Raw genomic sequence first — 16,342 nt, 5'->3', positions numbered from 1 at the left:
TCCCTGTCCCGATCTCTGTCCCGTCCCCATCCCCATTCCCCATCCGCGTCTCGGTCCCGTCTCTATCCCCATCTCCATCCCTGTCTCGGTCCCGTCCCCGTCCTGGTCGTGTCCCGGTCCTGTTCCTGGTTCCCATCCTGTCCCCGTCCCCATCCCCGTTCCCATCCCCTTCCCGCAGAGGAGCAGGCTTGTTATCATCACGTCCCCGTTTATTTCGGAGGGAGACGGTCGGGAGGGGACGCACACACAGAGCGGGGTGGAGCCGGGCAGCGCCCCGGGGCGCGGCTGGAGCCCCGCGGGTGGATCCCGCATCCCGGGCTTCCCGCAGCCAGGTGTGGCTGCCCGGCTCCATCCCGCGCTAGTCCGCCCGGCACTCGTGCAGCTCCTCGGCGCCGCCGATGCGGAGCCCCTGCAGCAGCGGGAAGGTGGCGGGGGGCTCCTCGAGGAACCCCCAGTCACCCGCGCCGCCGCCGCCGCCTCGCAGGTTCTCGTAGAAGCGGGGAGCGGGCTCGGGGAGCAGCCGCTGGCCCCGGTAGCCCGCACCCCCCACCCGCGCGTACTGCACGGGCTCCCCGGGTCCCTCCTGCCGCACGTAGGGCCGGGACAGCGCCGGGAGGGCGGCGGGCAGGGCGGGGTGCTCCTTCCCCGGCTGCTTCCCCGCTTCCCCTTCCAGCACAGTGACCGTGGAGATAGCGGCCGGGCCGGGCTCCCTCGTGGCGAGGACTTGGAGCGGCTCCTGGGGACCAGCGGGAGGTCACAGCCGGTGCCACCTGCCCCTGCTGTCCCCACAGTGGGGACGTGTGCTGGGTGGGGACTGGGGAGCAGCCGGTCTCACCTGCGGCACCGCTGCCGGCACCCACTTGCCCAGGCTGCTGTTGGCGGGGTCGGGGACACTGGGCCAGAGCTGCTCCTTCATCCTGGGGACCGCGGGGATGGGGGGACTCAGCGGGGCGGGCTGGAACGGGTGGCCTCAGTGCTGGACTGGGGCCAAGCTCCCGCGGGATGTCATCCCTCAAGGCCACCCTGTCCCAGCCCAGCTTGGGGCAGGGTGCTGGTACTCACCGCTCGTTCTTCTGGAAGCAGATGAGCAACGCCACTAGCACGACAAAGACCAGCCCCAGGGTCAGGAAGAGGAACTGGATCTCGGTGTCATCTGGGAAGCCGGACAGGGTCACAGGGAGCTGCAGCGGGCACCGCCAGCTCTGCTGTGCTGTAAGGTCGGAGCAGCACCGAGGGTTGCAGGTCCCCTCCCATTTCCCCCTTCCCCTGCAGCCCTCACCCAGGACTCTGGTCACCAGCGTCAGGCTGGTGCCGTTGGTGCTGCCGGCGGCCGTGGATGCCATGATGTGCACCTTGTACAGGGTCGATGGCTTCAGCCCACGGATGACAAAGGAGCTGAGGGAAGGATTCACAGTGGCACCTGGGGACACACGGGGCTGGTGGTGAGGCAGAATCCCCCCATCAGCACAGCCCCTCGGGTCTCTGCTGGCAGGGAGCCCATAAAACCCCCTGACCCTCTCTGAGAAGATCTCAGGGTCTCCTGATATCTCCACCCAACACACTGAGATGGGACACAGGGCGAGGTCAGTGGTGCTGCAGGCAGGACTCACTGGCCCCATTGGTGATGCTGTTGGCCCAGAAGATGGTGTAGGTGGTGATGAAACCGTTCTGCATCTCCACTGGCAGCGGCTCCCAGCACAGCTCAGCCTCTGACTTGCTGATCCTCTTCAGGTGAAGCTTTGGGGCATGGGATGGTGCTGGAAAAAGCAGGACAAGGAGGGGACAAAGTGCTGAGCAGAGCCACTGCCTGGGGTGGAAACTGATGGGGGGGGTCCCACTCCCAAGGTGTGGGTGCCAGGACCTGCCCATGCTGTAGGGGAGTTGAGAGCACATTCAGAGATGAGACAAATCCAGCCCCCCAAGCTGAGCTTTTTGGTACAGCCCCTGGATTAGGGGTACATGGGGAAGGGGTTGTTGCTCCTTTTGGAAGGGCAAGGTCTTGGTGGTGGGGCACCCTTCCCACGTACCCTTCTGCTGGGAGTAGGCAGTGGTGTGGACGGGCACCCCGACAGTGTCCTCATAGAGGGGGTACAGTGAGATGATGTACCGCTGGAAAGGCTCGATGCCATCTACAATGGAGAGCAGAGGGAGTTCAGGGCACTGGCTACTGCTTTCCCCCCTGCCCCACGGCACCAGCCCAACGACCCTGGGGGTGGATCCAGGGGGAAGGAGGAAGGGTGGGAAGTGAGCTGGGGGCAGGGCTTGGTCCTGGATTGGTCAGGATGGGTGCAAGCCCCCTGGGACAAGTGACCAGGGGGTCAGGGCCCCCTGGCAGCCCCCACCTACCCTGGATAAGGGCTGTGGTGGCTGCCCCGTCACGCTCCATCTGCCAGCACGCACTGCAGCGCTCAGGCTCTGCTGTCACCCGCTGCCACTCCAGCACGTAGGCGACCACTGGGGCCAGCGGCGCCTCCCAGTGCACCCAGAGGCTGCGCTCGCCCCCGGGCACGGCCCGGAGCCCGTCCAGGGGCTGACCTGCATGGAACAAGCAGCCGGGATGGAGGGAGAGGGGAGCACCTCTCCCACATCCCACATCAGCCCCTGTGCACCCGGGTTGGGAGTCTGCCCTCTCCTCGCCCTGGCTGTGCGCCCCATGGCACCTGCTCGGGGGGAGCAGAGCCCCGGGATGCAGGCGGAGGTTTTGGGCGCTGCTCTCACCTTTCCTCTCCAGGAGCGCGACCTCGGTCGGTGCCGACTCGCCGGCGCTGTTGTAGGCTGAGAGATAGACCCTTCTGGTCCCCGCGGGCACCGAGAAGTTGCACTGGGTGTAGGTGGTGTTGCAGAGGGTGGGGGGGTCCCTGCCCCTCCTCCGGGGGCTCAGGGTGACACGGTAGCCCAGCACTCGCCCGTTGGCCTCCCGCTGCCGTGGGGCCTGGGTGCGGGCAGGGTGTGCGGGTGTCAGTCCCTGCGGGGATCTCAGGCAGTGCCCCGGCAGCTCCCGCGCCCCCCGCCCGCCCCTGCTCACCTTCCAGCGGAGCTGCACCTCCAGCCGCTCCCCTGTCCCGGCCGGCTGAGCCCCCCACCACGCGTCCAGCTTCCCTGTGGGGGCTGCAACGGGAGAGGGGTGGGAGAGACTGAGAGGAGACCGTGTGGTTGTGCCACCAGCGCTGTGCCCGGTGTCCCCAGCGCTGTGCCGCCTGCTCGGGCAGAGGTGACCCCCTGAGTGACTCACGCTCACCTTTCTCGTGCGTGGTGTAGTTCCTGCCCGGGCTCCACTCGCTCCAGTAAGCCAGCGCCGATGCTGAGTTCCGCCGGCACCGCATCTGGAAGTGGTACTGCGTGCCGAAGAGGAAGCCGCAGCGCTGCGCGGTGCCGGCCCGGCCCAAGATGCCGCTGACCTGGTGGCAGCCGGAACGAGAGCTGTGCCGGCTCCTGCCTCGGGCAGGGGCTGGCCCTGGTGTGGCGCGGGGGGATACATTGCTGTCCCACCCACATGGGGGCCCTTCCTCTCCAACTGCTTGGAGCAGAGGGAGGGTCCCGGCTCCTGCCCGGTCCCACCGCACCAGCAGCACTCACCAGGGCCCAGGCAGGGTCCTCGTGAGCCCGGTAGCGCAGCTCACACTGCAGCTCCATGTGCTCTGTGCCCCACGCTGCATCCCAGGCCAGGGCAATGCAGTCGGTCTGGAAAGGGATGGACTGGATGCTCTGCAGGGTTGGGGGGTCCAGTTTGGCTGTAGAAAGAGCAGGGAAGAGTTGGAAAGGTGTGTGGTGAGCAGTGCCCAGAGCCACGACCTCACATGTGCCTGTTATTAATGCCAGGAGCTGCAGCCAGGGTGCTGCAGCAAGAAATGGGGTCAAACCACCCCTAAACATTTAGAAGAATGGCTGGTGGCAAGGGACAGGAGCTAGTGTGTGTCCCTGCTTGGGATGGAGTAATGCTCACAAGCACAACACAGGCCCAGCTCTGAAGAGAAAACAGATTCCATGGGGCCTGGTGTCTGGAACTCCCCACATTTGCTTGGGAGCAAGAGTGTGGCACAGCCATGGGACGGCTCAGCTGATTCCTGGCCAGCCCTTCCCCAGCTCCAGATCAGGGAGGATAAGTCTCTCCATCTGGGAAGGCTCCTTTTATAAATAGTTTATAGGCACTGGATCCATTATTAATAGACCTGCTGAATAAATGGGTAATCAATTGCTGCAGGAGCTGTGGAGTGCAGCAGGTCAACTGGCAGCTCATAACCTGCCGCACACGGCGCTCGCTCCGTAATGCGGCGCTGGCAGCGATTCATCCCAGCAGCACATTCATCATGGCACCTGCCCGGAAAATGTGACCTCAAGGCCCGACGTGCTTTAATGCCACTCTAATACCCCTGTCACTGCTGACGAGCTTCCCTGGCCCCTGACCTGCGTGTTGTCACTCACCCACGTCCATGGGGTCGATGTGGAGGTGCTCTGACTCGGCTGTGCCCAGGGCGTTGGTGGCAGACACCCAGATCTCCATCTGCCGGTACAGCTGGAGCAGCCGGCGTGGCACGGTGCAGTGGCTGTGCCCTCCCCGTGGGGTGCAGCCTGTCACTGCCTGCCCTCTGCTCCTACAGCAGGCAGAGCAGTGGGCTTGGGGTCCTTCTGGCAGAGGATGAGGCTTGCTATGGGGTTTGGCAGGGCACCACAGTCCCGGGACTTACCCCGTGCACTTCAGCACGATGCTGGTGGGGAGGTGGCTGTCAGCTCCCTGCTCCCATTGGCACGTCAGCCCGTAGTCACTGAGGTTCAGGGCACAGCTGAGGTTGAGGGGCTTCGCAGGAGGGTCTGGGGAAGAGCAACCAGGAAAGAGCCTGAGCAAGTGCCCATCCCTGCTGGGGAGGAGGGTGACCTGTAGTGGCATCAGACTTACAGCCCGCCCTGATCTCAGCCATGCTAAGGCGCTGCTTGGTCCCATTCCACTCCACACAGCACCACAGCCTGGCGTGTGTGTGGTTGAAGCGGGGCAGGGTGAGGTTGGACACCTCTGTGCCCCCCGGACCCTGGTGCTGGCTCCCAGCCACAAGTTTGTTGTCCAGCATCCATCTGATCCGGACCTTGTCCTGCTCCAAACCGCGGCAGAGCTCTCTCTGGATGGTGCAGGACGCCGTGACAGCCGAGCCCAGGGGCACAATGGGGGGGTGCACAATCACCGAGGCGCAGCCCAGTGTCCCTGCGGGCAGGAAAAACATGTCGCAACCTGGGCACAGCCGTGACAAAGCCACCTCAGCTCCTCAGTGCCCAGGCAGGACACAGAGACGAGCTCTTCCCTTAGACGGGCCCCCCGTCTCTGGAGAGGAAGAGCCGAGCGTTGGGCAAGCCACCGGCACGTGCCAGGCCCCATCCTGCCCGTGCCCGCTGCGCTGCCGCCGTTCCTGCCGCCCCCCGGCCCGGCCAGCCCGGGTGGGCGCAGGGTGCTGGGGATGGTGTGGCTGTGGGACAGGACAGGGCAGGAGGGAGCGCACTCACCGCCCAAGTGCAGGAGCAGGAGCAGGAGGGGTGTCCCAGCACCGCGCCTGGCCATGGTCTCCTCCGTGCCTTTGGCATCACCTGGAACGCAGAAAGCGGCTCGTCCTGGGGGTCGGCAAGGGCTGGGGACGAGGTGGGCTGAAGGAGCCGGGCTCCATTGTCACCGGCTTCCTGGAGCAGAATGTCCTTTCGCTGTCAGCGTCAGCCCTTCCCGCAGCCCTTCTGACACCTCCGCCCCCGGCTCGGCGCCCGCGCCGCCACAGCCGCCGGCGTGGGAAGCGCAGGGTGGAAACCCAGGAGTGCGGGTCCTTCCGCAGCGCCGGCACCGTCCGGGCCCCGCGCCCCATCCCGGGCACAGCACCCTGTGCCCGGCCGTACGCACGGACTGATTTTATCTCCACTATCTCCAGCCGCTGCCGGGCAGAGATTTGCGGTCTGAGGGCGGCGGAGGGCGATAAGCTGCGAGAGGGAAGCGGATGGCCGACAGCAGCAGAGCGGGACTGGCCGGAGCTGCGGGGTCCTGCCCACGCCCCTCCCGGCTGCCCCTCTCAGCTGCATCCCCTTCCTGCCGCTGGGAATGCCCTGGGAGCGCTGCTGCCTCTGCCCGTGCCCGGATCCTGTGTCCCTGATGGGTCACAGACACTTTGGTGGCCCAGGAGGGGCTGCTCACAGTGTGCCCAGCTCCGGGTGCGCACAGCTCCTCACCCCCCAGGCCAACATCCAGAGGGAGACAAAGCACTCGAGTGTGGGAAGTGGGACAGCGGCCACCCATGAGCACTCGGCACATGCGGCTGTCCCGGCAGGGGATGGGGTAGAGCAGCCAGAGCAGACACTGCTCAGTGCGACCTGAGCACCACGATCCACCCCTGCCTCCCCTCCACCCCTACCTCGCCTCCATCCCTGCCTCTCCTCTGTGTGTCCGGCTCACTGTCCGCTCTGAGTGCCGGGCTCCAGCTGCCGGCTGGCCGTGCTCCGTCTGTTTGCTAACATGCTGCTTTCCCCGTTAGTTCCTCAAAACCAGGGCCGTTAGTTGCTGTGACGCTCTGAAGAAGGTGATTGCAAAACACTTCCCTGAAGTCTGCGACCCCCTCGCTCGCCGCAGGCAGGAAAGCCCAGGGGACGCGGACACCCCGAGCAGCGCCCAGCCTCCACCCTGCCCGCTGCAGGGCCAGGTTTGGCACAGCCGGGATGTGGCACAGACAGTTCCTCACTGCAGCTGCCCTGGGGCCGCCAGGCTGGGCTGGGGGACACGGCAGAAGAGCGTGAACTGGGGAAAGTGGCAGGAGGCCGTGGGCCAGGGAATGAGCAACTCAAGGGGCAGGAGGAAAGCCCAGCTGTGGCTGCCAGCACAGTGAGATGCCACCTGGAAGCAGCTCACATTCCCAAGCCTGTGTCCTTGTCCATGCCCACAATGTCCAGCTTGCCCCAGAGTGAGTGGCCAGCAAGATGCCCAATATGATATGATGTTCCCGCCAGTATCTCCCAGTACTGACCATTAACCCATGTTATTTCAACAGCTCTTTTCCTGGGGCCGTGCTGAGCTGCTGTGCCCACCCGTGCCAGGCTGGAGCACAGCCCGGGCAGGGAATCCCGTGTCTGGCAGGATGGGGCTGGCATGGGCGGTAAACAGAGGGTTGCTCAACCCTCCACACACACTCACCGCCTTCGCAACCCCGGCGGCTGTTGTGCAAAGTGCTGTTTACTCTTGGGATTGGGGCGGTGTTTCATCTGCACAGCACCCTAGAGTGCTCACAGTGCCAAAACTGGGGGGGGGACGTAGCAGCCCCTGGGAGCAGGGTGTCTCGGTGTGGTGGGAGACCAGCCCGGGGTGATCTGGCTTTGCCTCCAGCAGAGCTGGGCACTGGCTGGAGGGGATGGTTTGGGGCTCTCACCACCGATCTCACAAGCCCAACAGTACGAGCAAAGGCACTTTTCCCCCAAATATGCCCTGCTTGTAACGGGTCAGGCTCCTGGTGGGGCTTGGGGTGGGGGCTCAGCACCCTGGGCTGGGCCAGGGGCCGGTGCCCACTGCCTGCCGGGGCCGGGGGAGCTGCCCTCGCAACATTTCCCTGGGGTGTAGCAACCCGCAGCGCTGGGGGACGGAAGCCGGTGCCGTGCGGGCTGTTTACCAGCAGGAATACCCGTGGGTAGCCATGGCGACCTGGGCATCGCCGTGGGAACCGAGGGCGCAGCGCTGCAAACACCCAGCTGGACACCGGCAAGCGCCGCCGCCGCCGCTGGGGTCGGGGTGAAGAGGGGACCCCGCATCCCACACCAGCCTGTCCTCGGGCTCACCTCGCCCGGGAAAGGGCTCGTCCCCGCGGGCTCCGAGCCGGCCCAGCCCAGCGGGGATGGAGCAGACGTGCCCCCTGACAGCGCTCTCGGTTCCCCTTCGGCGCTGAGTCACGCTCACAAGCTCACAGATCCCATCCCTGGGATGGGACCGGAATACGGGGAGAGTGCAGGGTGCCAACCCTGCAGAGATGCTGAGCCACGGGTCCCGGCCAGCTTGGCAGAGGGGCTGGGGCAGCAGGATGCGTGGGGAGGGGGCTGCTGGGGTGTGAGAGCCAGCTGGGTGGCAGAGGGTCCCAGCGTGCAGTGACAGGGGGTGACACAGGCCATGGTGCAGGGCAGCAACGGCAGCACAGCTCGGAAAGAGGGGGGATGCTCACGAAGCAGGATTTGGGGTGAGTGATGGGACAGCAGCTCCCAGTTCGTGACACAAGAGCTTCCCAAGCCTGAGGCCATCAGGCAAGGGGGAAGGGGGAAAGGGGAAGCAGCTGCAGGGTTTTTCCTGGGTGCAGTGCGTGGGATGGGCACCAGTGCATTGGGCAGCAGCCTGTGGGCATGGCCAGACCCTGCGGGCAGCTCTGCTTCCAGTCCACAGGCAGCAGCCCCACATTCGGTGCCTGGGAGCTCTCAGCTACATTTTTGTTCCTAGCACCTCTGTTTCCATCCCTGCTGGGTGGATCATTGCTCTTAAACAGAATCAAGTACATTCCTGGTGTGTATCAGCTCCATAAGCAACAAATCCTGACTCCACTGAAGGGATTTCCCCTTTCTTCTTTTCATTCCCTAAAAAATAGAGTATTGCCAGTCACACAAGACATAAGATCTATGTGCAAAAACTTCTGCAGTCTCTAATGGGTGAGGGGAGCTGGTTAATTGGTGCCCAATGTAATTAATTCAGACCTGCTCAGCCATCAGCAATGAGGAGGGAGCAGAGGGATCCCCATCAAGTCACTTTTGTGAGGCAGAGGTGGTCAGGAGAGGACCCTTGGCTCCTGATGGCATCACCAGGGGACAGGGGGACATCAGCAGTCTGCCAGCATGGAGCCACTCCTGGGACAGAAACCCATCCAGGACCCTCCTGTGTCTGCAGGCTCTGGTCACCCAAACACCAGAGATGTCCCAGTGCTTGTCTCTGCTGTGCCACTGCCACTCCTCCCCATCGAGGCAGCTGCAAATTGGAGAGGATTGATGGCAGGGGTCCTAGAGGCTGACCTTGAACAGCTCCCGACACACTCCTGCAATTAATGAGGCAGGAGGATTAATTTCTGTGTGGCAGATCCAGGGAGGCCCTGATGGGCATGGGCAGGGGGAGGAGGGGTGGGGTGTGCTGCCATTATTCATCTCTACTCTTTGAGATGCCAAAATGGTGCCAAGGGGCCACAGCTCCAGCTCTGCAGAGGGTTTGACAGGGTGGATGGGCAAGAGGGAGAGATCCTCCATGAGACCACCTAGAACTTGCCTGTCACTAAATTCCTGCCTATTTGCACAGGTCTGTGGCAGAGGAACCTCCCCATGTGCCTGTACCAGCCTCTCACCCCTCATACTCCTGAAAACTCCTGCTCTTTTCTGCTGATTTCACTTGTGAAGCATCTTCTCCTTCTGCCACTGCTGGAAAGAAATTTCCCTTTGATGCTGCTTCCCATCAAACCACCTGGGCAGGGGCTTCTCACCTGCCCAGCACAGCCCCTCAAGACCCTGTGCCTGTGGTGCCAGGCACCATGTCTGAGTCTGATCCCAGCTGTCGGGGCTGCCTGGCCACTCCTGACACTTCCCAGCAATCAGGCTGCAAGCAAAGCACTATTATTTTTCTGCTCTAATAAACACCTCTGACAATAATAGAAAAAAGCCAGCTTTTATCAGGAGAAAAGGATACCTGGGGATTATTTACTCAGAGTCAATAGTTGCAGGTAGGGGCTGCCAGCCCAGGCAGACACTGACAGCTGCTCGTGGCTGGAGTGGCTGGAGCATTGCATGGAAAAGGGGCAAAGCTCTCCCAGCTGTTCTCTCCTTTTTCCTGCTGTATGAACCCCTCACTCTTGGCTGTGCTGCCCAGGGAGACCCCCTTCATTTCCCATAATTATCACTCTGGAGCACACTGCCAGTGCCAGGCCCCTGGAAGGCACAGGGGGACTCCAGGTGCTCGAGCTGTGGGCTGGGAATGTGACTTGGAGTTGGCACTTCTCCTCTTCCAAGGGCTCAGATCTGTGAGAGCAAAAAATCCATGGTCAATTGAGCTAATCACAAAGGTAATGAAATGTCTTTGGGAGGTTATAAACATCCTCGCTTGAACCCAGTGACACAGGGAAATAGGAATCCAACCAAGCAGCCTCCAAAAGTGCTTTATTCCCCATTATTTTCATTAGCTGCCTTGTAATTTGATTTGTCCCTCTCCTGCTGCTGGCTTTTTCCATGGCCAAGAGGAGTGACAAATGAAACACCCACAAATGAGCCTGACAGTGTCCAGGGGGGTCAGGAGTGATGCAGCTCCCCTGGCTCCTGGGAAATGTCTGTGCCCTGGAGATGGCACTGAAGGTTGGGGTGCCTGCAGCACCCTGGTGGCTCTGATACTGCCCAAATCTCCTGGCCAAGATTCCCTGGGGCTCAGGGGGCTCCCAGTGCCATCAGTGCCCTTCCTGGGTGGTCCTGTGCCCCCTGCTCCACACTGACATCCTGTCCCCATTATTTGCAATTTCCTTGGAAGCTGTCAGACATCAAAGGGGGCCCCTTTGCAAATGAAGAGAGGAGGAAACAACCTGGTCTGCATTTATCCCACTAGAAATTAATCCCCCCTTCTTATTTAAAGGTATCAGTGAATGAGGCCAAGTTGTTAAGTGACAAAAGAAAAATGATTCTTGCCTTCCAGGGTTATTAAAATCATGTTCTACAATTTTAGCAGCCACAAGGAAGCCCAGATAATGACAGATGATGATAATCCATCTCCAGCACAGCCTGGTCTATAATGATACTGCCCATATCTCTTGTATTACCACCAATTACTCAGTGTATAATGAAAATGTACATCCATTCTGGGGAGCTGCATTTGCTGCCTCTGAATCCAATTTCTCCCTCTCCTTCCCCCAGTACAGCTGGAGCCCCCACCATGCCTGGCTCTGGGATCTGGCTTTGGGGGTCCAGCTGGCCCTGGCAGGGATCTGTGCCTGTGAGGGCTGTGAGTGCCACTCACCTTGGCCTTGAACTCCTGTGGCTGCACAAAGCATTTCTGGGGACACAGGCAGGACAGGAGAGGCTTTGAAATGCAAATTTGCAGGGAGAGCCTAAGGAGATACAAAGCAAAGTGAATGCTCTATGCTGGCTGAGGTGGCAGCTCAGGCCCACCCAGCCTGGACTGCTCCCACTGTGAGCTCTGGGCAGCTGCTCCTGCTGCCAAAATCTGGGTGGAAGTGCCTGTGCAAATGCTGAGGAGGCACAGTCCTGCTGGGCACAGCAACATCCCACTGGGCAGAACAGGATCCTGCTCATCACAGCATCATCCCACTGGGCAGAACAGAATCCTGCTCAGCACAGCATCATCCTCCTCATCACAGCATCATCCCACTGGGCAGAACAGAATCCTGCTCAGCACAGCAACATCCCACTGGGCAGAACAGAATCCTGCTCAGCACAGCATCATCCCCTCATCACAGCATCATCCTGCTCAGCACAGCATCATCCCACTGGGCAGAACAGAATCCTGCTCAGCACAGCATCATCCTCCTCATCACAGCATCATCCCACTGGGCAGAACAGAATCCTGCTCAGCACAGCAACATCCCACTGGGCAGAACAGAATCCTGCTCAGCACAGCATCATCCTCCTCATCACAGCATCATCCCACTAGGCAGAACAGAATCCTGCTCAGCACAGCAACATCCCACTGGGCAGAACAGAATCCTGTCCAGCACAGCATCATCCCCCTCATCACAGCATCATCCCCTCATCACAGCATCATCCTGCCCAGCACAGCATCATCCTGCCCAGCACAGCACTATTCTGCCCAGCCTGGAGCAGAGATTCTGTGACCACCCCACTGTCACCTTCTAACATCTGGAGGTGACAGGGTCACACCCTCCCCTGCCATGGGTGTTTCTCAGGGAAAATGGAACCCTGAGCTTTTCCACCACCTTCCCAGGGTAAAGCTGAGCTGCCTGCACTGGGACCAGCTGTATTTCACAGCAGCACTTAATGCTGTTAAATCAGAGTGGGAATCACTCAGACCCAGGTGTGCATCTGATTGCAACTGGATCTGCTCCTGCTGCAGCACCTGGAAGCAGTGTGAGGCTGTGTGAGATTAATGTAGATATATATTTCATCTGGGTTCTATAATCTTTCACTTTATTCGGGTCAAAAAGCAGGAGACAACATCTTTTAAGATGAAAACATAATATTTCAGAAAATTGAAAATACAGATCATTGTTTGGGCAGCAGATGACCTCAGCCTGCACTGGGGGCACCTGCATGGGGGTCCCTGGAGCCAAGGAGCATCTTTTGCTCATGGAGAGGAGCTGGGGCCGGGAAAGCTCCCAGAAAACATCATGTGTGTGTATGCACACCATATGTGCCCTGCCTGTCCTTCTCAAAACCCACCCTGGTGAGCACCAAATCTCCCACATAAAGAACGAGCTCACCACAATGGGGCCAGGCCCCCTGTAAATGTTTTTCCTTGGAGCAGAGCTCCACAGCCAGATGCCTTGTTAACATGGCTCTCCAAGTAGCAGAAAGCCTCGTTATTTCTTGAATTAAATGCCTTTATTTTTCATAACTTTGTGTAATAAATCTGTGTGTGTTTAATACATAATTAAGGGCTCCTCCTGCTCTGAGCTGCTCTGAGCAGAACGCCCGGTGCTGCCTTCCCCAGCACAACTTTACATGAGTTATTAAAGAACAGAGGTGCATCTATTAATTATTTCATAAATATTAACAAGCCCTTAATGGCTGGAATCCTGGAATAACAAGTTCCCAGGGAGTTCAGTTTTAAAAAGGTTGTTAACTCCACTGACCACTGGGCTCTGGGAGCTCACAGGATCCAAACTATGGGCAATGGCAGCAGGAGCAGTGCCAGTGCCAGCTGCTGTGCTTGGATCCCTTGGCAAGTCAGCCCTGAACTGAGGATGGAGCTGGGGTCACCAGAAATATGGTTTTAAATTGAAGGGCAATAGGTTTAGACTAGATATTGGGAAAAAATATATATCCTGGAAGGGGGTGAGGCTCTGGCACAGGTTTCCCAGAGAAGCTGTGGCTGCCCCATCACTCAAGGTCAGGTTGGATGGGGCTTGGAGCACCCTGGGATAGTCCTGGAAGGTGGAAGGTGTCCCTGGGGTTGGCTTTAAAGCTCCTTCTGACCCAAACCAGTCTGTGGTCCTACAGGCAATGCTTCAGGTGGGTGTCATCTGTGAAAACAAAGTGAGTCCAGGCTCCCTCACCCAGCAGATTGGCACCTTTCAGAGAGCTCAGCTCAGGGCAGCCCCTGCACAGCTCCTTGAACCACTGTGAGCCTGTTCTACTCGTTACCACCCCTCTGCAGCAGCAGCAAAGGATGGAAGATTATCCCATGTTAGCTGCACTTCTCACAGCCTGCAATGCCAGTGGTGTCCCTGTGGCTCCCCAGCCCTGCTCATCCCATGCTTCCCTCCCTGGAGATATGGAGATCCTGCTCTTGGGTCCAGGAGAAGTTATGGGGACAAACTGGGGAGCCAAAGCTGGCCCTGCACAGGACTGAGGTGCACTCACTGAGGATTTGGGAGGAGGATTCACTGCTGCCTGTTTGGCAATGCTTTTGGAAACACATCCCCGGCCCAGGCTGCCAACAGGGCTGATGTGCAGTGGCGATGAAAGCCTGGGATGACACTGATTCATTGGGGCAATTAAAACTCTTTCCGGCCTTTCCTCAGTGGCATTTTGGCATTTGATTCCTCATGAGTTACAGCGCCTTCCTCGCGTGGAGACATTTATAGCCATGAATTTTGCAGAGCCCGGTGGAGGATAATTACCTTGTGAGGAGAGGCAGGAGATCCGGCAGCCCCTCCAGGCAGGAGCATTCCAGCCAGAATTCCCACGGGCTGGCACTTCTGAAAGTGAGAATCACCGAGCCAAAGCCGGGGGGGTTTGGCGTGTTTTCACTGCACCCCGAAAATTCTCTTTTGCTGAGAGAAGATCCCACGGACCAAGCAGGAATTCGCTACGGAGCATCACTCCAGGATGGAGATCTGGCAGCATCCCTGATTTTCTTCAGGCTGGGGGTAGAGAAGGGGATGCCAGGAGGGCAAGCACCCCCAGATCCCCCCTGTACCCCGCGGCTCCTTCTCCTCGGGGCCGCCAGCAGCAGCAGCCGGGCTCGGGCACACCCCGCATGAATATTGATGGATTCTGGATGCGGGGAACGCGCTAATTTAATCAGGGTGACAGCAGCGGGGCTCCCCGGAGGCGCCGCGCTGACATTAATGTTACTTTATGTCACAAGGCATTTTTTAATGTATCTTGCCAGTAAAATAATCAGCCTTCTCCCGGGCACAGAGGCGCTTGTTTCTCATCCATTATGATACAGACGTCGCTCCTCAGCTGTCATTAGCGAGCAAGAGGAGAGTCGGGGCAACACGTCTGGTATTTTTAGAAGTATGACATGGATGAGAAACATATTCTTGCCTTTCAAAGGCAATAAACAACCTCTGTCGTGCGGCTTCCCTCGGGGCATACAGAGGTGCTACAGAGCATCCCCTCAAACCCACGGTCTGTCCTTGGGGAGCAGAGGCTGATCCCAGGTCTCAGCTGGGGGAGCAGTGGGATTTGGGGGGGTCTGGGCAATCCCTGTTTCAGTCCCTGAGAGCTCAGTGATCTGTGGGAGCAATAGGATTTGGGGAAAGGTCTGGGGAATCCCTTTTAAGTCCCTAAAAGTTCAGTGACCTGCAGGATCAGTGGGATTTGAGAGATTCTGGAGGATCCCTGTTTTTGTTCCTGAGAGCTCAGTGAACTACAGGAGCAGTGGGATTTGAGAGGTTCTGGAGGATCCCTGTTTCTGTTCCTGAGAGCTCAGTGACCTGCAGGAGCAGTGGGATTTGGGGAGCCCTGGGGGATCCCTGTTTCTCTTCCTGAGAGCTCAGTGACCTGCAGGATCAGTGGGATTTGGGGAGCCCTGGGGGATCCCTGTTTCTGTTCCTGAGAGCTCAGTGACCTGCAGGAGGGCACTGGCAAGGACACCTTGGAGCAGAGCAGCCCCAGGGGCTCCCCAGGCACCCACCTGCAGCTCAGGCTGACATAAGCCAGGGCTCAGGGCTGGGGGCCACCCCAAAGCACCCCCAGCACAGCCAGGTTTGCAGCTGGCTGCCTGTGCTCTCCTGACCAGAGATCTGAGGCACTTTATCAATTTATGTAGTGAGTTTTCAGCTCACCTTCAAAGCCCCCGACTCCTTGGTGAGCAACCCTGCTCGTTCTGCTCATGCATCTTTAATCTCAAGTGAAAAACGAGGGTTTTTTTCCCTTTTTCTTTTCACTATTTGGCTTCAGAGACTGGGATAACAACATCAAATCTCCTCCTCGACCAGACCCAGAGGGACTTTCTGTTCCCCCAAAAACCCCACATTTCCTGGCTGCATCATGCCCAGCAGCACGAGGGGGGCACAGAATGACCAAATCTGGGGGAGCAGGAGCCAGGCAGCTCTGAGGAGTGAGGATGAACCCCCCATCACGGTCATTTAGGCACGAAGCACCAAGAGGAGCCAGCCAGGCACTTGAACAGCATTAAACCCACTGATGGGTCAAAATGCAACATCTCCTGCCCCAGCAGGGTCCAGCTGAGACTCTGGGGGATCAGCAGGAGAGCAGCAGCTCCTGGTGGGAGCACAGGGATGTGTCAGCTTGTTTTCAGTTTATTCTATTACCCTTTTTTATTTTTTTTTTTTTCCAGGAGGAAAAAATCGCTATGGCAACTTGTGCAACCGCTGTGCTCCTGGGAGACTGACTGCGAGTGAGACTTGCCACTCATCATCTGACAATGTTAATCTGCCAGATTTACATAGTAATTAATGTCAAGAGGCAATCTACGACTTGAGCAATCAGGGGTTCTGTGCATTAAGTCAGACTCTGAAGACAGCAATACATAATTGTGTGTGAGAAGGGCATTTAACCCCTCGTGGGCTTTCCCCAGGGGCAGGAGGGTCAGCCAGCTCTCCCCATGGTGCATGGGACATCTTTACTGACCCTGCTCAGTTTGGGGCTCTCTGGGCCACACTGGCTGCACCTCCCAAATCCTGCCAAATCCTCTTTGCCCTTGAACTTCACCAGCTGTTGCCTGAGCAGACAATTCCTGCCCAGGTCCAGCTTTTCCTGCCCAAGCCACACTGTGTTTTCCCTGGAAGCATCATTGATTCAGCACCTGCAGGACCTGTCTGTAACCCACCTGCCATCAGACCTCTCTGCAATCACCCACCTCCCCCAGCAGCCCCAGAGTCACCCCCAGCTTTGTTGCCCCAGCCCCAAGCATTCCCTGCATCCCCCTTCCCATCCACACTTCTGGGAAAGCCACAGTCAGTATGGGGTAAAGGGCTTTGGGAAGGGGTGCTGGAACACC

General features: G+C 59.2%; 1 protein-coding gene across 2 annotated transcripts; it reads right to left on the bottom strand.

Annotated features, from left to right (window-relative positions):
- Positions 1-205: 205 nt before the first annotated feature.
- On the bottom strand, positions 206-6,657 carry CSF3R (colony stimulating factor 3 receptor). 2 transcript variants are annotated; one of them, XM_079325593.1, is made up of 16 exons: positions 6,372-6,657; positions 5,491-5,657; positions 4,895-5,194; positions 4,686-4,809; positions 4,423-4,592; positions 3,577-3,731; positions 3,239-3,398; positions 3,026-3,108; positions 2,719-2,932; positions 2,347-2,535; positions 2,028-2,129; positions 1,611-1,757; positions 1,280-1,420; positions 1,063-1,153; positions 836-917; positions 206-736 (listed from the first exon to the last, which is right to left on the bottom strand). In XM_079325593.1, the coding sequence occupies exons 2-16, from the start codon at positions 5,543-5,545 to the stop codon at positions 359-361; spliced, it is 2,391 nt and encodes a 796-aa protein (XP_079181719.1). In that variant the 5' UTR covers positions 5,546-5,657; positions 6,372-6,657; the 3' UTR covers positions 206-358. The 2 variants fall into 2 exon arrangements, with proteins under 2 accessions (XP_079181719.1, XP_079181718.1); XM_079325592.1 differs by having other exon boundaries at positions 5,491-5,571; positions 6,378-6,655.
- Positions 6,658-16,342: the final 9,685 nt, after the last annotated feature.

Source organism: Erithacus rubecula (assembly GCF_903797595.1).
Source record: "Erithacus rubecula genome assembly, chromosome: 23".
NCBI classification, from domain to species: domain Eukaryota; kingdom Metazoa; phylum Chordata; class Aves; order Passeriformes; family Muscicapidae; genus Erithacus; species Erithacus rubecula.
Note: the sequence above shows the minus strand (reverse complement) of the source record. Positions and strands in the feature narration are given on the sequence as shown.